The sequence below is a fragment of the Poecilia reticulata genome, linkage group LG14, assembly GCF_000633615.1.
Source record: "Poecilia reticulata strain Guanapo linkage group LG14, Guppy_female_1.0+MT, whole genome shotgun sequence".
Taxonomy (NCBI): domain Eukaryota; kingdom Metazoa; phylum Chordata; class Actinopteri; order Cyprinodontiformes; family Poeciliidae; genus Poecilia; species Poecilia reticulata.
The window spans coordinates 16669924-16693279 of NC_024344.1; the positions used below are offsets into that span (position 1 = coordinate 16669924).

The 23356-nt window shown below is 40.9% G+C and overlaps 3 protein-coding genes across 3 annotated transcripts in view; 1 reads left to right on the forward strand and 2 right to left on the reverse strand.

The window, feature by feature from the left end:
- Positions 1-5136, reverse strand: part of mtmr4 (myotubularin related protein 4) — a 45940-nt gene extending 40804 nt beyond the window's left edge. The window contains exon 1 of the mRNA XM_008428111.2: positions 5051-5136. The gene's annotated coding sequence lies outside the window, so the exon portion shown is untranslated. The remainder of the gene's footprint in view (positions 1-5050) is intronic.
- Positions 5137-6284: 1148 nt separating this feature from the next.
- Positions 6285-13204, forward strand: hpda (4-hydroxyphenylpyruvate dioxygenase a). Its single transcript, XM_008428113.2, has 14 exons — positions 6285-6367; positions 6492-6518; positions 6612-6674; positions 6832-6936; positions 7026-7068; positions 7170-7252; positions 9133-9222; positions 9320-9426; positions 10205-10282; positions 10754-10916; positions 11348-11419; positions 11499-11621; positions 11710-11826; positions 12870-13204. Exons 1-14 carry the CDS (start codon positions 6365-6367, stop codon positions 12981-12983), a joined length of 1188 nt encoding a protein of 395 aa, XP_008426335.1. The 5' UTR covers positions 6285-6364; the 3' UTR covers positions 12984-13204.
- Positions 13205-14733: 1529 nt separating this feature from the next.
- rnf43 (ring finger protein 43) overlaps positions 14734-23356 on the reverse strand; it is a 100234-nt gene continuing 91611 nt past the window's right edge. The window contains exons 3-9 of the mRNA XM_008428115.2: positions 22057-22131; positions 21532-21663; positions 21334-21435; positions 21075-21245; positions 20468-20570; positions 18776-20275; positions 14734-17788 (exon numbers count right to left, since the gene is read on the reverse strand). Coding sequence (XP_008426337.1) covers positions 17763-17788; positions 18776-20275; positions 20468-20570; positions 21075-21245; positions 21334-21435; positions 21532-21663; positions 22057-22131 — 2109 coding nt within the window. The 3' untranslated portion in view covers positions 14734-17762. The remainder of the gene's footprint in view (positions 17789-18775; positions 20276-20467; positions 20571-21074; positions 21246-21333; positions 21436-21531; positions 21664-22056; positions 22132-23356) is intronic.

A 23356-nucleotide genomic window follows, 5' to 3' on the forward strand; every position in this document is an offset into this window, starting at 1 on the left:
GATAAAAAACATGATTTAGACAACATCTACCTAAACATTTTCTGTAATCAGAATGTAGCTTCCAAACTACATTAGCAGGAGCCAAAAGAATCCCACTTTGCAGTATGTTTGGGGGACTGAAACGATTAATCGTGACGAATCGATTATTGTAATAATTGTCAACTCGTTTACGAATCGATTAATCGTTAGAGCATGCAGACTCAACTGTTATCTTTGCTGAAAGAACACATTCAGAGCAGTAATTAAGTCCTAACTCTACAAACTCAAATATGTCGTACCCAGAACTCCTCAAGTGAGTTTTAGCTTCACTGGGTTCAAATTCTGTTATTTTTTTTAAAGATTTTTTTTTTAAATTATTATTTTAGCTGTAGATCAATCCCTTGCTATAAACGATCAATGTTCACTAAAGGAATGCTGTGTTGTTGTATTCTAGGCAATTATATGTTTGTTTAATCTTAAAAATAAATTTTTGTACGTTTTAATGCAAATAAACCTTTCATATCTAATATTGTATAAAAAAAGATAAGAATGTGCAAGTTTCCACTGCAGCCCAAAACAACATTTTAACCACACAAAAAGACAAAAACTGTACAACTTTTTTTTTTTTTACATCTTGGTACAATAAAATCACAACACTTGAGCAGATTACTTAGTCAACATTTTAAACAGCAAATCTCTAAACAGATTCTCGCACATTTCAAGATGCAAGGAGTTCAAGCCTTAAGCTTCTGAGCCACAAAATGATCCTAAAGCTGCAATACATGACAAATTGGAAGCGAAACAGTGATGATGACATTCTGCCACAAAACGAGCATGAATACTTTAATAACCCGCTAAGATTCTGTGCATGATTATCACTAAATTTGTAAATGCAGCATAACCTGATAGGGTTGATCCATCCATGACTCCTGCCTTTTATAAAGGTACCAGAGGCATTTATGCGTCTGAAAGCTTATTTTGGGACAGAGAGAACATTTTATGTTGATGAGTTACAAGAAAATAGAAAAACAACTAATCATGTTATTTCACAGGCAAGAAATTAAATCTGAAGTGACCGATTGATTTTTAGCAAAAAACAAGCATGTAATTCAATTCAATTAATTGCAAATCTGTTTGCAGAACAGATCCTGAAATAAAGACAGTGACAGCGCTCATCTCGCTCACTGCAGCATTTTATTACACTAAAAACCTACACAAGCTGGCTTCAAACAGCAACTGCCCTCATCTTGCTAAACATCTTGTGCAATACTGAGTCAAAACCCCAAAGAAAACCATTCAGACCCTTGGAGGCTGCAGCTTATGTGTGGTCATATTCGCCAGCGGCTGGCAACGACTTATCTGGAAATCGAAATTACGACAGCAGCAGCTGAACAGGCGTGTCCCCAGGGCTAAAAACGGGTGACAACAGTAAAAAAAAAAAAAACAATTCCAGGTAAACGCTCCCGCACTGCTCTGGGTGTCATGTGGCTGCTAATGCAAGTCAAATCATGCTTAAACATACAGTCTCGACTGAAATGAAACTAGAGCGAAATACACTGAATCGTCATTGCAGTATCAACCTGTGTTATATCACAACAGCACTAGTTGGACGCAATATTTGGTTAATTATATTTTAAGTAACATCCATGAAAACCCTGCATGCCAACCATATTGTTGGCCAAACAGTGGTGGGAAAACAAAACCTCAGGAAAATGCAAGTTAATCATAATTGATATCAAAAGCAATATAATCTCAATAACATTTTTCTTCATGTAAAAACAGTCTTTAAAAAAAGCAACAACTAATAAAACAAGTTTGTGGTTCATCACAGTAAATTAGAATATGTATTTTGATGAGCCAATGTAAGAGTTTACCAATCTTGTTGGTAAACTCTTACATTTTCTCTTCAAACGTACAACCATTACACGAAACACGTTGGCTGTTTTCGGGTAATTGCATTTCTGAACAAAAAGTGTTTTATCAAGCGTCGTGTGATGCTTCTTCCACAGAAATATCAAACTTCTGAGATGCTTCTTTTAAGAAAAGCAGGTTCTGCTACACGTCATGTGACTTTCAACAGAACATCATGCGTTTATCAACAAATGTCATTTTGATTAGTCAAAAAAAGAAAATCTATTGTGGAAAAACAAATAAAGACATCAAGTCAGCCTGATTAAGGATTTATCTGGTAAGCAAAAAGTTACTATTTAGTAGAGATGTGCCAGTCAGGTTTTTTCCTGCCGATTCCGATCACCCATGAGGGCCGATCACCAATACCGATCACATATGTTTTTTAATCATAAACACTACCGGTTACGTTATGTGGAAAAAAGAACCATAAATTCACCTTAATATAGGCAAAAACTTGTTTTTAATAACTTTTTCCAAGAAAACTAAACAAAACAGGCATTCTGCAAATTGTACTGCTATCAATAATACCATCTTTAACAGACTGAAAACATATGAAGGCTCTGAAGAGGCTAAATAATGCAAAGAGTCAAAATAAAACCTCTCAACATTGCCAAAAAAATTCAAGTATAAAACTTAACATTCAAAGGCAAATGCAGGTTACATTACAATAAACAAGCCAGAGTTACTGAATGAAAACTTCCTGTTAGCATGGCGGCTAGCTGATTACTGCTAGTTCTGATTGGCTGTTTCTGACTGAGCGGAATAATTATGCAGAACAGGGAGGAGATCGATTATTTTTTTTTAGAGATTATGTGTCTCATGTTAGGACAGCGAAAGTTTTAATACGTATGTAAAATGTATTCAAGTTAGTTGCTGCAGCTTTAAGCAGAGGTTCGGTGTGAGAGTCACTACTAGGTGGAGCAGAAGCGGCGCTCCGTCTGTAGCGCGTAGCAGCGGTTCAACAGCGAGAGCAGAACCAGCGTCTTACATCGCAGCTCGAAGACAAATAATTTTGCAGGTTATTTGTTTAGCTTTCTGACCGTCATGCTAATAATCCGGGTGAGTGTTTGTAGCTGTTTGCTGCTTTACCTGCTATCTGATCCTCCATATGTCTTTTTTACTGCAGTGAGCCTCGATGTAGCCAAACTCCGTCAAGTATGGCATTGTTTTTATGTCGTATTAGATTCATCGTGTTGATGCATTTTGACTTGCTTCACCCCACGTGCTTTAATTTTCCGCCACAACATGCACACTTCCCCATTCACTCAGTGCGTTATAGTTCCACATCGCTTAGGATTTGTTGCTGCACATTTGCGCAGTGTGAAGGAAAGAGGAGACCAGCTGCACAGCCAGGCTGCGAAATGAGAAGMAGGTAATCGGTTTGTGTGATCGGCAACAAGAGGCCGTGATCGGCGATCACCGATCATACACTTTTTCACGAAAATCGGCCGATTATGATCGGTGGCTGATCGATCGGCACACCTCTACTATTTAGTGTTCAAATAGTTATTTGAGAAGCAATCTCAGCCATTCGTGGTATTACAGTTGAATGAATGGCAACAAATAAAGCCTGAAACAACTTGGCGAGTCTGTGCTGCTTTTTATTCCTCTAAAAACTGAACTAAAAGCTACAAAATGGTCTATCGTATTTTTAGATCACTACTGTCCATAATTTTGCTCACTGGACTTCAGTTTCTCACTGCAGTCCAAAAGGACAGGCAATAATGTCAAAAGAAGAGACGTAGGAGTAATTTCCAACTGACACTTTCTGTGTTGTTGTAGTTAAAGTGATGAGCTGCTTTGCAAATTGTCTCAAAATAAAAATCCAATTTGCTAGCTTAGCATCTCAGTATTCCTGGATTTGTCTGTCTTTAAATGAAGAATCAGCTGGATTTTTCTCTAGAAGACGTTTCAGCGTTCATCTCAAGAGTCTGATAAAAACTGAAGGATCCATTGAAGTGTCAGCTTCCTTCTGTTCTCATTTCTCACTACAGTCTTCTTTGTCGGCAGTTTTTGAACAGGGCTTTTATTGTGGCATTAAAGTATTCATAAAATACATTCTACAGATAATATATGGAGTGATAAATAAAACTAATTTTATTTGGGGGAAAAAGAAACTAATGTCTTCCAATCCCAATTGGTTATGCATCTATAAAAATATAATACAGTGAAAAAGAAATCAAGTATTTTAAACTGACCAAATAAATTACAATAAATAAAAATAGTTCAAGCCCATCTATAACTATGCTTTAGTATACATTTTTAAAAACGTTGACTGAGACATGCTGCATTTATTCAAATATGCCATTAACTCCACCAAAAACACAATTCTAGTCCAAATGCATCACTTTTTAAATCAACTGAAATTTGTTCTGTATGTCAGAGAAAACAAATCCTGAGCTCATACCTTGAAAGAAGAAAAAAAGAAGATGTTTAATTATGAAATACAATATTTCTACTAACTCGCGACAATTGCTCCGTTTCAAATAAAATTAAATAAATGATTCAGCTGTTTAGCAGTTCATGTGCTATTCTGCTAGTCGGTCTATTAAACATTGATTTTAGAAGCATTTTTCCCCCCCGTTTATTTCAAACAAGAACAACAAAAAAACCCGAAATAAATTACGATGATAATAATTAGAATTTATTGATAACAAATCTTCTGTAGATGCAGTTTCTATTCCTCCTGGATGAACAATAATTTTGAGGTAAAGGCTGAGAGTCCAGGTGGGAGATTCCATGGTGCTTTTCAATGAACTATGGTTAGAAATTTCCAGAAACAAACATGCTGTTTGAGGGACTGATGAAAACACAACAGGTGTAAACAAGGTGGGTGAAGTTTAAGCACCCGCCGTGTGAAAGTGAAAGTCGAAGCCAGTTTGTTCACAGACTGATGCTGTATTCCAGCATGACAACTCATCAAACCGAAAGCGTGTCTCTCAGTGAGAACTATGTGTCCAAAAGCTCTAGCTGTAGGCTAGCTTCCGGATAGCAACCTTATAAGAAGCAGCTGGGTAAAACTCGCTCATATGTCCATTGAAAATAACAAACTAGTTTAAGGCTCACAAGTACCACTTTAGTCTGAAAGCCCAGGCGCATGTCACATAAAATATACCGCTCAGAAGTCACTTAATTTAAAGAAATAAACCGAGTTACTCACTCAGAAAGAATCAGCTGACACAACGGTGACTCAGTAGACTACACAACTTCCGCATTCTTGTGCGATGACAAGGACGCCAGCCAATAGGGAGCGAACAAACGAACCAGTTTAGTCCAATGAAGCTTTAATGCTTGTTTCGGCCAATCACATTTAGCATAGGTGCAACCAGTGAATGGCACACGCCCACAACCGAGCCAATCACATGTTACTAAACGCTCAAAGCGCACCAATAGAAAATCACAGCGCGGCACAAATTGGGTACACACACAAATAGCGCGGTACGTGCGGCCGCTCACATGTACAGCAGCGAGAGTACAGCCGACATGAAGCATTCAAGGAATTCACGACTTCCTGTGTGTGAGCCACAGCAATAAATTAAAAATGACAGAAAAATGTAGTTTGTTCGATTTAGAACAGAAAATTTTATATGTTTAGTTTTTATAAAAAATCATCAACGTGGTCATATAATCATAAAAGAATATATATTTTTAAAATAATAAGTAATCTGCTGCAGGTCACTGATCAATTTCTCTTAACCGGCCTCCTTACAGTAGCCCACAGTAATTATATGCCATATTATGTGGTTGATCTCATCAGTGTTTTAAACAAACAAACAAACAAAAAAGAAGAAGAAAAACTGTGCAATTGAATAACCAAAGAGGGAATGGTCAATTAATGTGAGCCACCATAATGAATTAAAGCTCATCATATCCAAGGATTAAGTTCTGGCTATGATTATCGATCAACTCTGAGTTGAGTATTATGATTTGTTTCTTCAATGGAAATAGCGCCCTCTCGTGGTAGAAATTACAAATAAAACAGCAACGGTAGAGGGAAAACTTATTTACCCTCAACTTTGTAAATGTGCAGTGCTTTGTTTACCCTCAACTTTATAAATGTGCAGTGCTTTGTTTTCTGTACAAAAGTGTTTTAGTTTACTTTCTTACTATGGTTGCATTTAAAAGCCTCCATACCCTTCAAAATCAATAAATCCTCTGAATATGCTGAATGTGTCAGATTTACCATCCGACATAGCAGTACAAAACCTTTGCTGTAGCTAATGTATACATGTTTCATCTTTGTGACACATCTTTGTCACAGATTTTCAGGAGAAGAGAAACAACCCGGTCGACTGCGGTGCTAAACCTTTTAAAGGAGATGCACCAAGAAACGAGGAGGCGGACAGGTGGGTGTAGATCCTACAGGACCAATCACAGCCGGTCATCAGGTCAGTACTTATCTGAAGGCTGCCAGGCCAGACACTGATTTCTGGCCTCCCTCTTCTCTGAACTGAGATCCACCTGCAGTCACACCATGGTAAGAGTCGTCCCTATGATCACAACATGAGCGAAGAACTTTTTGAGGGAATATTTAATGCACATTACAAGTATGAGATCTTGAGAATTAAGCTCTAATAATTTGCTTCTTTTTCCATTTTTAGACAACCTACACAGATAAAGGGGAGAAGGTAAGGTTTAAATGATCTGATGTAGATTTTGTGTTGCTTGGCAGCCATAAAACCTAATAAAGGTAATTTGTCTGTTGTTCTTCTACTTTGTAGCCCTTGAGGGGGCGATTTGTCAGATTTCATCATATCACCTTCTGGGTTGGCAATGCCAAGCAGGTTAGTACCCAAACTGACCGTCACATACAAGATACTCATTGTAGTTCAGCATGCAGTATATCACCTATCTACAGTCAAAGGATGAACCCTTGGACTCAGGTGTTGGAGTTCATCTGTAAATCATGTTCAGAGTAACAAGAATCTGATCACATTCCAGGCAGCCTCATTCTACTGTGACAAGATGGGCTTTGAGCCTCTGGCCTACCAGGGTTTGGAGACCGGCAGCCGAGAAGTTGTGTCTCATGTCATCAAGCAGGACAAAGTATGGAGTTTGAATCATGCGTCTGAGCGTCTGAATTTAAAGTATTTTCACCTTCTGCTTAAGCACAACCCTCTCCCGTCTCTTTACAGATAATCTTTGTTTTCCAATCTCCACTAAACCCTGGAAATGAAGGTGAGTTCGCTCCTCAGGACACATTAGACACTGAAAGACGACAGGCTCTCAATGTGACTAGCTGTGTGTCTGCTTTTCATCATGCCTGTGTCATCTTTCAGAGATGGGGGAACACTTGAACAAACATGGAGATGGAGCAAAGGACATAGCATTCCAAGTGGAGGACTGTGACTTCTTGGTCAAGGTAACTTGACAAAGGACAACACAGATCGGAAACACCTTAAACCTTTTGTACTTGATCAGTATAAGATGTGCATGAAGGCAAAGTGGACTAGTATTGAAGAGTTATAAAGATGCACATATGTAATTAAGTCTCAGAAATGTTCTGTAAAGACCTCAGAGGTTTGTGAGAGAACATTAGAGGACAAACAACATCATGAAGACCAAGGAATACAGAAGACAAGTCAGGAAGAATGTTGTGGAGACATTTACGGCAGAGCTAATTTATGAAACATTTCCCTAAGCTTCGAACATCTCAGATGGAACTATTCGATCTGAGGAAATGGCATTGCACTGCTGTCAAACCCTCCAGGTCATGGCCGTCCACCTCAATCGAAAGGCTGGGCAAGTAGAGCAATACTCATAGAAATAAACATGGTACATCTGGAGGAGCTGCTGAGATCCACAGCTCAGATGGATGTATCTTTTCACAACTATTTATGTTTTCTATAAACCTGACCTTCAGAGAGACTTAAGAGTTTTTTTTATGTGCAACAAGCCATCCGAGGGAGATCACAAATGCCTTGAGGAAGGTGCTCTGGACAGATGAAATCAAAACCAACCTTTTGGCAAGCCGTTATTTATTGCGGGGAGATTAATTGAGTTAAATACTCAATTAATCGGCCAATCACATTTAGCATAGGTGCAACCAGTGAATGGCACAGCTGCAGAAGACTTGAGACACACACCATCCAACAGAACAACTTTAAAAGCTACTATCCAATGGTACATTCATGTGTTAGAATAGCCCAATCAAAGTTTAGGCATGAACCGAGATTCTGTTGCAAAACTTGAAAATTGACAGATTAGCCTTAGCATCTAAGACAGATTTAGCTCAGCTTGCAGAGAAAGAACAGACAGAAAATCCCTTCTGCAGATGTGCAACTCTGATGGAGATATCCCATACTGTTTGTGTTGGTCTATCACATAAACCTAGGGTAAAGTTTGTGACTAATACAAAAATATATAAAAACTTTCAAAGGTTGTGAATACTTTTGCTAGGCACTATAACTCTAATGCATGTTTTTAATTCCTTAGGTACATAAAACTAGAAGAAAATCCACTGGATTTTCTGGTTTAACATTTTTAAAATACAGTTGCACATAAAGGTTACAAGAACTTAAAATATATGAACACGTTCAGCGTATTTTCCATCACGTCTTACACATGTGGACTGTTCAACAATAGATGTTGGGCAAAAAGAAAAAAAGCACGTAGGTGTTACATGTTTGACCTCCAGGTCGCGCAGGTTCACCTGCTTCAGTCAACCGTGTTTCATGTTTAACTGATGCTTTACTCTTGTGTGCATGTTGAAACAATCGCAAACATGGCAGCCTTGTAATACATTCTACGGCAGCGAAGTCCGTCTGAACTTTTTTCACAGTCAAGGTCAGACGGGAGGCTTAGATAAGCTGTCTCTGTTGGCCGTCAGGTAGCCGCAAGGTTACGGAATCACTGCTGACTCCATGCAGATACCAGTCTAGCGTCATGTTTCCATCTATAGAAGGGCGATTGAAAACGTTTGTTATTTAGCCACTGGAGGGCGTCTGTGAGCCGCTTTACAGAGCTTAGATGCACCAAAACACTGCTACAACCATACTGAGTCAAGCAGGTGGAGCCTTCAGAAAGCTCAGTGAAACTATTGAAGGGTACTAGAGTAGAGCAGCAGAATCAAATTCACACCACACCTTTCATATTTTTCACGTTAGTTTCTATTTGTAACATAAACAAATGTGAAAATGTGTATGAATACCACTTTTTTCCCCCAAAAGTAGTTGATCACTCAGTCAGTTTTGTTTTCTCATGTCTTCCCAAAACCCATCCCACGTCATTCCGCGCTGACAGACAGCCCGGGAGCAAGGAGCTGTGGTCGTCAGGGAGCCGTGGGTGGAGCAGGACGGCAACGGCAAGGTCAAATATGCTGTGATTCAGACGGTACATAAAAGATGATTCACACACGTAAGCCCCATGTAAAACACACCGAGGAGTCTGAGACTGAATAAGGGTGTTGTGCAAAATGTTTTGTCCGCAGTATGGCGACACAACCCACACGCTCATCGAGTACCTGGAACCCTACAAAGGCCTGTTCCTGCCGCGCTACAAAGAGCCTCTGTTTAGGGACCCCCTGCTGGCCAAGCTGTGAGTCCTCACTGCAACACAAAAAAAACCAAAAACATAAAACTGTAGCAAAATTTGTTATGTTCAGACTCTAGAATAAACTTCTACGCTGCTTTGCATATGTGTATATTGGGACATAATAAATATGCTGTTAACAAATATAGAGCGGGATTTACAAGTATGTGGGCCCCTAGGCTTTAACATGTTTTGGTGCCTTATTCACTAAGGAAAAATGATTTTACTACAGTACCGGTACTTTAATAGGCAATCCCTTACATCACCAGACATGAATTGATGCATGGTAAGTGTAAAATGCCCCCCATCCAATAAATCTATGTTGTTCCCAAAGAAATCGACTATAATTTTGTAATTTTCAAAGATTTGAATATTGTTTGTATTCATAAAAAAAAATAAATAAAAAAAATCCAAAAGTATCAATACAATTCACCAAATTTAGGCCTATGGGTTTAAGTACAATTTCTGTACTTGTTGCCCCAGTAGTACATTCTAAAGTCTGGCCCATGTGGTTGAATATACTGACATACAGAATCAATGAAAACTCTGATATATTAAACTCTTTTTTTAGTTTATCTCTGCTGATGTAGTCCAATTGACATTGCAGTGCAGTATCTAACTTCCTAAATACGCTCTGTTATGTCTCTCTTTTGGTGTTCTTTTATTTTAAAAATGTCCTAAATTCCCAGGTAGGATCTGAAAAAAAAGAAATATTCTTTTTAAATCATTGGAATGTTCTGGGAATCCATCCATAACCTTTTCTGTTCACTCCTTTTCTCCGTAGTCCACCAACTGGTTTGAAGTTCATCGATCACATTGTGGGAAACCAGCCAGATGACCAAATGGTGCCAATTTCTGACTGGTAAGTCTGCTGTCGGCGTGCACGTACGCCCGCCGCAGGTCGAGGAGTCACTCGGGGGCAGAAAGGGACAAAGTAAACACTGCACCTCTGTTGGAGTGACATGTTTGGACACAAAAGCAAAAAAACAAACAAACTGCTGTTTCACAAAATCAAAAGTCCACATTTTGTTCAGTAGAAATTATTTCTTGATGTTGATGTTTCTCACCAGTGGCATATCCAAATAATAGAAAATACAGCCATTGGTTAATTAGAAAGTTATCTTGTTCACAGAATTTGACCTAAATTTGGACAAAAAACAACAACAACAACAAAAAAATGCTTATTTGGTTCGGAGACAAAACATATTAAAATTTTACATTCCACAACGTGATTCATGGAGGTTGTGTGTGTGCGTGTGTGGTTATGTGGAAGGGAAGGAAAGGTTGGGGAGTTCAATCAGTCTAAGAACTAAGGCTCTTCCTCATGTCCCAGGTATCAGAAGTGTCTGATGTTCCATCGGTTCTGGTCGATAGACGACAAGCAGATTCACACGCAGTACAGTGCGCTGAGGTCCATCGTGGTGACAAACTATGAGGAGACCATTAAGATGCCCATCAATGAACCCGCCATGGGCAAAAAGAAGTCACAGATCCAGGTGGGACTTATTTCCTCTCAGCCTTCCATGTTCCAAACGAAGGCTTGTCAAAATAAGAACTGTTCGCTCTGTGTCAAATATGATCTCATGTGGGCCAAAATTATAAATAGAAAAGCACTTAAGAGGGCCACAAAGGTAAAATTTTGAAATAAATTTATTGTACAGCTCAATAACGAATTTTTAAAAAATTGTATTGAAATGAAAAAAAATGAGAACTATTTTTTGTGTTGAGCCATTGGAACATGCTTTTTTTTTTTAATCATAGGAATTATTTCTGTAAAAAAACAAAACAAAAAAACACATCAACAGACTAGATTTGCTCCACTGCAGATTTGTGATCAGGGTCCGCATAAACTCATCAAAATATGAAAAAGCTAAACAAGACGCACATTCGTTTGCAATGCACCGACGTCCAGCATCTCCGTCCACAGGAATACGTGGACTATAACGGCGGACCGGGCGTTCAGCACATCGCCCTCAACACGTCGAACATCATCAAATCTGTGAGTGACCGATTAACAGGAAGACTCAGCAGGAACATTCCCCGACGCAGCTTTTCTTTCCCATTTTTGTCTTCAACAGATCGAAAACCTGCGGGAACGAGGAATGGAGTTCCTCTCGGCTCCCGACACGTACTACGATACGCTGCGGGAGAAACTCAGGACGGCCAAAATCCAGGTGAAGGAGGACCTCGACCATTTACAGGTGAGGATGTTTTTTTGTCTTTAACTCTGTTCTTTAACAGGCCTTGTTTCGGTTGGTAATGCATCAGTGATGTGCGTTTCCTCTGCAGAAGTTGAAAATCTTGGTGGATTTTGATGAGAAGGGCTACCTTCTTCAAATCTTCACCAAGCCCGTGCAAGACAGACCGACACTTTTCCTGGAGGTCATACAGAGGAACAATCACTTCGTAAGTTGCCAGTATTTGACCGTGAACTGGTACCGTCAGAGCACTGACAGGAATACCAAAAGTTTGTTGGTGGGCAAATCTCAAGAGTTTACAGCTAAACCAAAAATTGTTCAGATTTGGGTTTCAAGCCGTTTCATATTTTGACCAACATGGAAGTGATTGGACGCAATATGAACATCTTGGAGTTGATCATCCGAGTCCTGACTTAAATCTGGAGGGACGTAACGTTTAAGGTGATGGTAAAGAGGTTTTTTAGATCCCCGTCAAAATAAATTACATGTAGAGAAATGAAAAGTTTGACTGCTGTGAGAAAGTATGCTTATTGTTACTTAATATTGTTTTTGGTTTACCTATGATAAAACTAAACATGCAACACTTTTAATACGATGAACAAAGTAGTCTGTTAAGTCATATTGATCTGAAAAAAATAAAAAAATAAAAAATAAATAAATCCAAAAGAAAGACATACAGTTTCCTAAACGTTTGTGGATGAGTAACCAGAACTGGATCTGGGTCATCAGAAGCAATAGATAATAAAATGACTATCGCTAAAATTGTGCTTTGGTTAGTCACCCGAAACAGATTGGATTCACAGGCCTGTGGTCAATTTCCCCTCCTGAAAGGCAGAAAACTGCCTGAACATCTGTTTGCAGCTCCCACCCAGTGAGAACTGCATCAGACCAGCCCACTTGTAAAAGCTCGGTAAATCTTTCACAGATAGATTCTGATTAAAAAGCTCACATCTACACAGCAAAGTGAGGGGGGGGAGGATCTTTCCTTTGGCTTGCACCCTGTGGCGTTTCATTTATGACACCCGGCACCCATCCTGCCTGTCAGAACAGGCGCGTCTTGTCACTCTCCAGGGTGTGCAGATGTGGATGGGAAGGATGAAAGACGTGCGTAACTAGATATGGAACCACACCAAAGACTCCCTCAGACGAACCACCAACACTTGATCTTCTGATTATTTGCGAAAATATTTCCACCATTAATTTGGAAAGTTCAGAGTGACTTATCTGCACCGGTGTTTCTTCTGTCTTCAGGGCTTCGGGGCGGGAAACTTCAAGTCTCTCTTTGAGGCCATCGAGAAGGACCAAGATGCCCGGGGCAACCTGACTGTGGTTACACCTGAAGGGAGGGCCAAAGCCTTTCGCTGATCTCCGACCAGACTGAGACTCACTCTGACGGCTTCGTGTCTGCAGGATGTACAACAGAGATGCGGAAAAAAATAAAATAAAATACACTCACCACAGCTGCAGCACGTCCAGCGCATTTGAGTGTTGAAAATCTTAGTAATTGTGTTTGGATAAATAAAGAACGTCTTGTTTATATCTGTCGTGTATGTGTGTTTAAGAAAGTAAAATATATAAATACTGAAGGTATCTGAGTGGTTTTTTTTCCCCACAAGGGAAGGAAGAAGGCAGAGGCTAGCATCCTGTTTTTATGCTAAACACGTAGCCAAAGCTAGCAGATACTTAGCTTAGTCTTGGTCAGGTGGATTAAAAAGAAAACTTGCTAATAAACAAAGAGCGAAATTACAATGATTAAATGTGATGTATATATATATATGACACTCAAATGGTGGTAAGTTCAATATAGCCGTCAACAGGGCACGGCTACCTGTTTTTGTAAACCGTTTTCAGACAACTAGCTATACTAACTTTCTTAGCGGGTGAGCAAATAACACCATGAAGACCAATGAACACAGCAGACAGGACAGGAAAGAGGACGCCATCTTTTCGAGCGAGGCAGATGTGCAGAACTACAGAAGGATGAAGTTGATGAGCCATGAAGATATGGGAAAGAAGGAGCTGTTGGAACTGGGTTAAGAAGAGAGGGCATTTTAAGAGAGGAACTTTTGTTTTATTGCACTGAGAAAAAGCTCAGCAGATTTAATGTTTGCTTTTTGTTCTGACTAAAGAGTATAAAGAAAATTCAAACAAAGCTGCACTGTGTGTTTGTGGGTCTAGTAAAAACATGACAGGGTGCCAAGAGAGGAACTAAGGAAATACCCTTATCGGGTAGTTGGAGAAGTTCACAAGGGTGGAGCAAGATATGTACAGTGCAAGGGCAGCGATGGAAAAAAAAAAACTCTTGGAGAATGTGTCTACAGATAATTAGGATGTTTGCAGATGACACTGTGATCTGCAGAAGGTTGAAAATGTCTTGGAGATAAGGATTTATTATTGTATTGATGATCAATATTGTGAAGTTTTTGTTGTAATAAGAATTATGTTGTATGATGAAAACAAACTCTGCATAATGATGTATAAGTACCCCAAAAACTAACTGTACTTTCTTTCTCCACTATTGGTTTCATGAGAGCAGCAGAATACATCAATATTTAAGCTATGAATAAAAGCATGGTATTGCAGTCCTTCATGCAATCAGTACATGCTGAAATCCATATGGCCCATCCCTATTTGGACATTTAGAGTGAAAAAGAATGAAACCGAAAGTGTTTGGACGAACGGGAGACGAGTAGAAAACTGAAACCAAAAGCATAAAAAGGGTTGAAGGTCGACGAGTTTAGACAACTATTGGTGTAAAAAAAAACACACCAATGGTTCTAAAGCAAAAATAAATAAAAACAAAACTCAACTGTTTTGTATTTCAAAATAATTTATTTGCATATAATTGGAATGAAGACAGGTTGATATATTTGCGATGGCACCGGTCAGTTTCTATACAGAAACATTCACTATACAGAAATCTTTTCAAACCTGGACAAAAATGGATAAATATATTAGTAAATAAATATATTAGTGACATGTCACTATATTGAAATGTTCTATTATATATATAAAATACAACACTATCTTGTTTCTGGGTTTTGTTGTTCTCTTTTGTACACAAAGTATCCAAAATATACTGACATTATCCCTTAACGTTCTAGAGGGACCGCTTTTTCTTTCTTTTTTCTCTTGACTCTATTACAAAAGGCATTTTCAGCTCCTAATTCTTGCAAAAAAACAAAACAAAAACACATAAACAACACAAAGAGAAAGATCTTGAACAAGGATGAAATCGTGCCAGATGTTCTGTGGTAAATGCTACTCTTCACATGCTGATGATTGTGGGCTGGCTTGCACTAATACTAGGAATTTAAACTCATTTCGGTATAAAATCTTAAGGCCAAAGTGCTTATTATAATAATTCAGTCATTTCCATGTCAGTCCCTGGGACCGTTTGGGAAGGAAAAAAAAAAAAAAGCAAAAGTCAGCCCCTCCCCCCCATACATTAGCTAAAGGCACATTCAAAGTGAGGTATTTGTAAGAAGGACTACAGGTGATAGATTCTGCATGATTGCCCAAAATTATTATTACCACGTCTATTTGAACATGTGCTCTCTTGTCGGGCGCACGGAAAAATTCAAAGGAAGGGCGAGAAAACGAGAAGGCACTACGCATAACAGCAGGGTTCACTGAGTTCAGGATTTTTATTTTTTTTTTCATTTTTTTGCCTCTTTGGTTAGGCAGGTAAGAGCTGTCGTCGTTGGGAGCTTCCTGATTTTAGTCTGAATCAATAAGGCACATCATGTGAGGGTTTCGTAAGTGCTACCGGTTGCGCTGCAGTTTCCACAAGCCCTTATTCAGCAGCAGCAGGTCTGCCCAAAAGTTACAAAAACAAATTGAAATAATAATAAAAGTAAAAATAAATCCCTTCACATACTCACTGAGCCTTTCAGAGGATGTGATTATTATTGGTTTGATCTCAGCTTAATCAAATGTTGAAGCGAGACTGACTTTCTCCTGTACGGTTTAGTATTTTAGCTTTTTTACTGAAATGCACACCCCCCCACCCCCCTCCGCTGGTCAACGGATAAATCAGAGCAAGTGGTAACAAATATCTCAATTGTTTAAAGCGTTTTTGCACTTAAAGAAAAAAAAAAAAAACATGTCGAGAGTTAAAATTTCTTGAATTGAAAGTGTTGCTGAGTTCAACGTGGATGTTCTTTCCAAATGCCAAGTGTTTTCTTCTGTACTGTTATCAAGCTCTAGTACAAGTGGTGCCACAGCGTAGAATCAGACAAACTGATAAAAGTACAGTACAAAAGTATTCACCCCCCCACATTACAGCAAACTTCAGTGTATTTCAGCGGCTTTCTACGTGATCGACCAACACAAAGTAGCAAATTATTGCGAAGTGGAAGAATTCACTTTTTCCATTTTTTATTTTTTTTACAAACGAAGATCTTAAAGGTGTGGCATGCATTTTATATTCAGCTTCTCTAAACTCCAAGTCAATAGCTTTGAGTCTTTTCTTGTATATGTCAATCACTTTTAGTCAACTAAAGTTTGAAATTTTCCATTGCAAATTTGTCAATATTCCGCTAATGTCGGAAAAAATATACGTTTGTTATTGCTGTGTTTCTATTAATTAAGAAAGGGAATCAAAATCACACATGAATAATTCTGACGAGTCAATAGAAAACATGCTGGATCCTCCTCCAGCATCCGGTTATTGATCGTGTGACACGTGTGATGTGAAAAAGGTGTTTCCATTGCAGTTTGGCAAAATAAAACCAATTTTGATACGGCCAAAAATCTCCTCATCCTAGCGGCAAAATGCTTTTTTCAAAATTGCCATGTTTCCATTAAGCAAACTTATCTTCGAAATGCCAAATTTCGCCGTTATGTGGTCAATGGAAACGCAGTTAGAGTGACCAAGGCCGAACACGCGGCCTTTCTTCCTCCCCTTTACTGCTTTTTTGTTGATCTAACACAAAACCCCCCCAATAAAATCCACTGAAGTTTGAGGTTGAGAAAAAGTGAACAGATTCGACCAGGTGAACATTTTGCAAGGTACATGATTTTACACCAGTTGCGCCACAAGGCAATTACGCTTTGTTTCACAGCTTGTGGAAGACGAGTGGAAAGCATCACCTTTGCAGCAAACAGCATAATGTCAAGGTGAGTAAAAAACAAAATAAAATAAAACTGAAGATGTGATCGCCATCCTTCTGACGAAGCCTCCGTCTGAGGGGCCCAACAGCACTGAAACAACCACTAGCAAGAGAAATGACAACAAAAAAAAAAGAACATGACAATAGCTTGTAATGACCATCACATAATTCAGTCAAACCGGCTGGTTTTGAAGAACTAAAAACCTTGCAAACATCAAAAACAGAAATGAGAAGGACAAAAAAAAAAGAAAAAAGAAACAGCTGCCATTACTGAAATAATGAAATCGAGGCTGAGCGACCTCAGAGGATGCTCGTCGTTTTGAGGGGGGCCGAGCATCGAAAAACTTTCTCTCTCCGTGTGAACAATCCAGACTGCCAAGAGAGGGAACTACTACCTGCTGAGTTTGTGGAAGCTACATAGGAATTTAAAACAAAACACTACAGCAGTACCTTTAAAGACGTCCCCTCCGTCTCTCTCTTTGTGTGAGGCGTGTTAAGAAAATCTGAGCTGAGGTAGGCTGGAGAGAAAAGCATTTCTCAGCTGAGAGCGGACTCAGCGAAGGAAGGCAGAGAAAGGGAAGTACCTCTACGAGAAATCAAGTTGCTTTGTATAAAAAAAAAAAAAAGAAAAAAGAGCAAGTGATGCAGAGACGAAGTCTCACTTCATGCAGGCTCCACGCCCAAAGCAGGACCATTCGTTGGGTGGCGGTTGCCGAGGAGCTTGGGAAACTGCGACCATGTGAACAATCCTCCTGCGTCTGACCAGGAGAGTTGTTTCCCCTGCAACACCCTATCCTATCTTCACACATTCAAATCATAAAGTATATATATTATATCAAATATTCTAAGTTTTTTTTTGTTTTTTTTTGTTGTTTTTTTTTTACAAAATGAATATAATTTCACTATCTGAGGATGAGAGTCCTCCTAAGGCAGCTGGGACTTTTGCTTGAGTGAAGGCCGTTACTGGTGGGGTTTTGTAAGAACCTTTTCCGTTCTTGTTCCTGGGCAGCGATGGGGACGAGACAGTTTCTTACACCCCAGACTCCTCTTCTGATCCTGTGGACACAATTGAATATGATTAATATGATTATAAAAAGGAGGAGAATAGGATTGAAAACAGCAAAAAGTGTTTGCATCGAATACATTGAGACAGCTTCTAAATAATTAAACATGGTCTTCCACAAGAGGTCAGAGGTTTTGCATTGAACTGACCAGAAGCAAAAGTTCAAAGTAGCTCATCATGGGAACTGGGGGTGTTGTTTGTGAACATAAACTTCATCCGGTTGGAAAAAGCTTTCTTTTATTTGTGTCCTCTTTGAGTACAGACAAACCGATCTCAGACCTTTTTGAATCTTTGTCCATCAGCCACAGCATCAACTTTCTTTTCTCTGTGCCTGAGCCAAATGAAGGAGGAAACATTTCCTTTCAGTTGAGTATTTTAGGTTTTGTTTCAGCCACCAAAATGTCTATCCTCAGCTTTTGGTGACATTTAAAGGCAAAAAAAGTATTGTAGCGAGGTAACAAATTGATAGAGTTTGAGATGGTGCTAACTAGTTATACTGTGCTTCTTCTACAGCAAGCAGTGCGTGAAGCAGTACAGAGACTTGAAAATTGTGGACTTAATATTTTGAGATTGATGAACCTCCATGTGTGTAATTGTTGCAAAGTTTCCTGAATTTCACCAAGAGTTTTTACGTAGCTATTTTATGCAAGATATTTCGGTGATAACATCGGTATCAGCCAATATTATTCATTTTTAACACATCGGTATCGGTCTGCTAAATGAAACGGGCTGATATTTACAAGCAGAGAAGAAGTGGTGCAGTCTCCAGTGTTTTTTTTGCTGAAAGGGTATTGAAATAATATGTGATGTCACTTCCACACCCACTAGAGGACGGCAGATTTGATATAAATGAAATAATTAATTACAGCAAAATGTCAAATCTGACCATGAAATGTTCTCCAGGCGACATATTATATCTAAAGTGACTAAGCGTAAATTTCATGCAGGCCTGGCTAGCAAAAAATAAAAAGGATCCTCACCCTGATTATGGTGCATTGATTGGCAGTATAAACAAATGTCCGTGTTGCGCTCAGCAGAGGGCCCCTGGTGGAACCTGCAGGAGGGTCTGTCCATTGAGGTCCCGGGCCCCATGAGCTGAGGCTCTGAGTGAGCCTGCTGCACCTGCCTCTGCCACACGACATGCGCCCCCCCGCAGCACGGCCACTCCTCTATCCCCGCCGAGTCCAAGATGAGGGGCACGGGGAGCAGGGCCGGGTGCAGCTCAGGCGGCGGGCAGCAGTAGGCCGGGCTCTGGCCGTAGTGGATGTGGATGCTGCGGTCGTCCTGCAGGTCCAGGCTCTGGTGAAAGTGAACGGAGGGTCCGTCAAGTAGACACCCCCCCACTAGAGGAGCGGAGGGGTGTCCGTGGCCCTGGTGGCAGCAGTGGGGCTGCAGCTGCAGGGGGATTGGGGGAACAATGACCGGCGGTCCCGTTTGGTCAAGGTCCTGCCGCTCCATCCCCGGGCTGGGTCGGTCGGTGGGCTCTGGCTTGGGGCAGTGGCAGGGGCTGTGTTTTGGGGGGCACGCCGGGGAGTCTTTGTTGTGACCCGGAGCGGAGGCGGCGGCAGCCCCCTGCTCCTCATCTGAGCCCCTGCTCGGCCCCTGGCCGTGCTCCCCCTCCTCATAGTGGTGATGTCTGTGGCGGTGGTAGTGGATGTGGCTGAAGACAGTCTGCGGCTGCTCCTCCAGGCAGCCTGGTTTGTTCACAACAGAATCCAGAGACTTGGGCCGGTTCTGGGCCGTGGCCTCCAGACTGTTCCTGCGTAGGGCGTGCCCACTCCCCACTCCGGCCACCGGCGCTGCCCCGAAGTACCCGAACGGATCGTAGTCGCTGCTCAGAGAGCTGCGGAAGGTGGACCAGCTGCCATAAACGCCCTGCAGGGACACGTCCGTGCAGTTGAGGACAGAGTCACTGGAGGAGCCGTGCCAGGGCCCCGAGCTGGAGTCACTGGCCGGCCCGTCTGCCAGGTACCCGCTGCGCTCTGTGTGGTAGCTGCCTCCGGAGCAGCTCCCATCGTCCTGCCGGCCGTTGCCCGCCACGCCACGGCTCTGCGCCGTCGCCGAGGCACCGTGCTGCAGCCTGGAGCCGGACGCGTTCCGCTGGGCCGGACAGGAGGAGCGGTAGGTGTGGCAGGAGCGGCGCGACGCATAGTGATGGGCGGAGGTCCGGCAGCTGGCTCCCAGCCTGTGGGGTCGCCCCGGAACGTCCACCGGGAGGTGGAACCCGCAGCTGGGCGCCAGCTGCCGGCTGCTGAGGAAGTGGAGGGTCTGAGCGTCCATAGGAGATGAGCCGCTGTAGTGGCCCAGGTTGGGGTAGGGTCCAGAGGGCCCGCGGGGGTAGTGGGGCCTCATGGAGAAGGGGATGGCGTGCTGGGGGAACGGGTGGCTGTGAGGGTTGCTGTACTGCTGCGGGTGCAGGAAGCTCTGGCTCTGCTCCGAACTCTGCTGGTTTCTGTTTCTCTGAGGCTGACGCTCCGTTCCTGAGGACGACAGACAGCGCGAGAACAGAGAGAAAAAATCTTTAGGTAAAACAGAAATAAATCATTAAAAAATTTCCAAATTTGTTTCCTGAGTTTCGTACAACAAAAACATTATTTTAATCAGTAACAGTAAGGAATTTTATTTTTCTTCTATATAAATATATATATATAGCAACAAATCTGCATCCTGACCCATGATGTTGTGCATGCAGAGAGGACAGGTGCGGTGCTGCATCAGCCAGGGATCCACACAGTCTCTGTGGAACTCATGAGCGCAAGAGATGATCCTCAGATTCTGGCATAGAAAGACAGAGACAGATTTGTTGGTAAATTACCCACTAGGAACAGCAAACCAACAGCAAATATATTTCCTCCCCTCACGCTGTTTTTATTTTAAGACTTTATTTATAAGACTTCATATGATTAAGACAGAGAAAGTAGTGAACGGTTGAAAGGAAAACTAAGGATTCTCTTCCTTCAAATTAAAAATTCATTTAGCAAATAATACAAATAAATTACATAATTACAAAATAACTAAACAAAAATGGACATTTGTACCTAAAACATGTCTGTTTACTTCCAAGAGACAGTGGGACAATCAATAGTTTTTTTAATGGAGATTTTCAAATTATTCTATTTTCTTTTCTACTTAGCAATTTTATGCTTCTATCACATAAAATTTCAATAAAATATCTTGAACTTTGTGGTTTTGATGCGACAAAAAAGGTGAAAAACTTCAACTCTTTTCACGAGGCATCGGACAAACACAACCCGTCTTGCAGGCTCTCCTTCTCCCTACCTGGCCTTCCTGGAACTCCTCCAGGCAGATGGCGCAGACGGGGCTGGAGTTAGAGCTGCTGGCCGAGCCCCAGGCCCCACGGTGGCGCTGTGAGCCGGAGCAGCTCTGGGAGCGGTAGATCCTGGTCTCCAGCCGACCGATGGCCCGCACTGTCTGCTGATGGACGGAGTCCTGGACGCACAGCAGATGAAGACGGTCAGAAAACCCCCCAAAACATTAACAACAACAACTTTTGAGCGGTTTCGTCGCTGCCACTCACCCAAGTTCTGTTGGACTTGCACTTGTAGCGGAAAGCAAAGATCAGAACGATTGTGAGGATAACCAGGACAATGGTAAGCAGGATGCTCACATCGTAATGCGGCTGGAGAGCAGATGGAGGAACACGTGTTAGCCTGACGCACACGCTCGCTTCTTCGAGATTTCTTTTCACTTGAACATCAGAAGACGTCCTGCTTACCCATTTGGGCTCCACCTTGGCCTCAATAACAACTGTGGCCTCCTCATTGTGGTTGACCAGATTCATCAGCTTCTTAGCATCCGCTCCCTTAATCAGCACCACCGGATGGGGGAGGGAGTCTGTGTTCTTCAGCTGTGGGCGGGAATTGGTGCGTCAGTCAGTTAAATGAAGAGGATGACTAAAGGTACTGCTTAAACAACCAATGGGATTATTCAACTGTTGAAACGATTGTTAAAAATCTTTGCAATCAATCAATCATATACACAGACATGAAAAAATATGTCATTTGCTGAAAGAACAACACATTCAAGGGGGTAATTAAGTCAAATCTGCACCAAAAAAACATAAATACGTCTTGGATTTAAGATGAAAAACTTTCTATGTATGCAAATATGTTCTACTCAAAACTCTTTCAAGTGGCTTTAGCTTTACCTGGATTCAATTCTGTGCAAAAAAAAATCTACTAAACATGCCTTTTTGTCTTACTTATATACTGAGAGAGTACAACTTTTGGAGCAGATTTACCTCAGCATCGGCGATGGCAACGTCGCTGACGTCGAAGATGACAGCTTGGGCTCCCCTTTCCAACGCGATGCGAGCCTGAGGGAGAAACATACGGTCAGTGTCACATTTCAATACATACACATTTAATACATGAACAATTAATCAGGTTAATCATGACAACTAATTTAGTAATCTATTAATCGTTAATTAGTCTAAAAAAAAAAAAAGGCCATTTGCTGAATAAAATGATATTAATATCACAAATTAAGCCAAAACTGCTAAAAAAATAATACATTCATTTTTGCACTTATGATAAAAATCAGCTTATGTCTGTAAATAGATTTCAGTCAAAACTCCTGAAGTGGTGCAGCTTTAGCTTCACCTGGTTCAGGTTTACTAAAGGAATGCTGTGGTATTGCATTTTAGTCAGTAAAAAATTTTCTTATTTCTAATACAAAAAAAGGCTTAAGTAGCAAAAGGAAAAATCTGTACAATGTGCCATATTTTATCTGATTAATCGCTTAATCGTTAGAATAATTGAAATATTAATTGATTACTAAAATAATTGTTAGTGGCAGCTCTTCACTGTTTCCCTACTAGACTAACTGACTTGCTCCCAAAGCAACAAACGTCATGCTCTCTACAGGTCAGTTTCACGTTGTCCTGCAATGCAAACAGATGCATCTGTCCCAAATCCTCACTAGGTGGCAGTCATGTCCTGCCAGGGGGTTCGGACCTGGCAGGACAAACCGACCCAAGTCCCTTCCCCGGCCCAACACAGACTCAGAAGAACGATAATGGCCTAACTGTCTTCTTAGGATCTTCTACAGACTGAAATCAAGAGCGGAACATTTTATGGCGTGAAAACAAAAGGAGGGCAACGATGGATGACAGAAAATGTGGCCAAGATCAGCCCAACATGCAAATAAGGACAATTTAGCATTCAAAAGAGGCTCTAAAAATCTGATCCTCCCCCTCACTTTTTTTTTTTAATTTGTCACAGCATGTGATTTTTCAGAGAGATCAGAGCAGGAAGGAGATGGTGTGCTTTTAGAAGCGCTCTTCATATTCTGACAGCAAAACGTGTCCCTAAAATATACTTGAAATAAAAGCAGCCAGGAGTTGAAATCTCAGGGCGTTGTGGGACGTAAACGTTGCAATTGCAGTGTATTCATTCAGCTTAACTGTTTTCACGTTGCACAAACTGCATTGTGTTTATCATCGTTCCATGTGATCTGATCAACACAACAGTTTTTCTTAAAGTGTGGTGTGCTTTTTATTTTTTCTGTTGCTGCCACTGAATAAAGTCTAGTGCAATAAA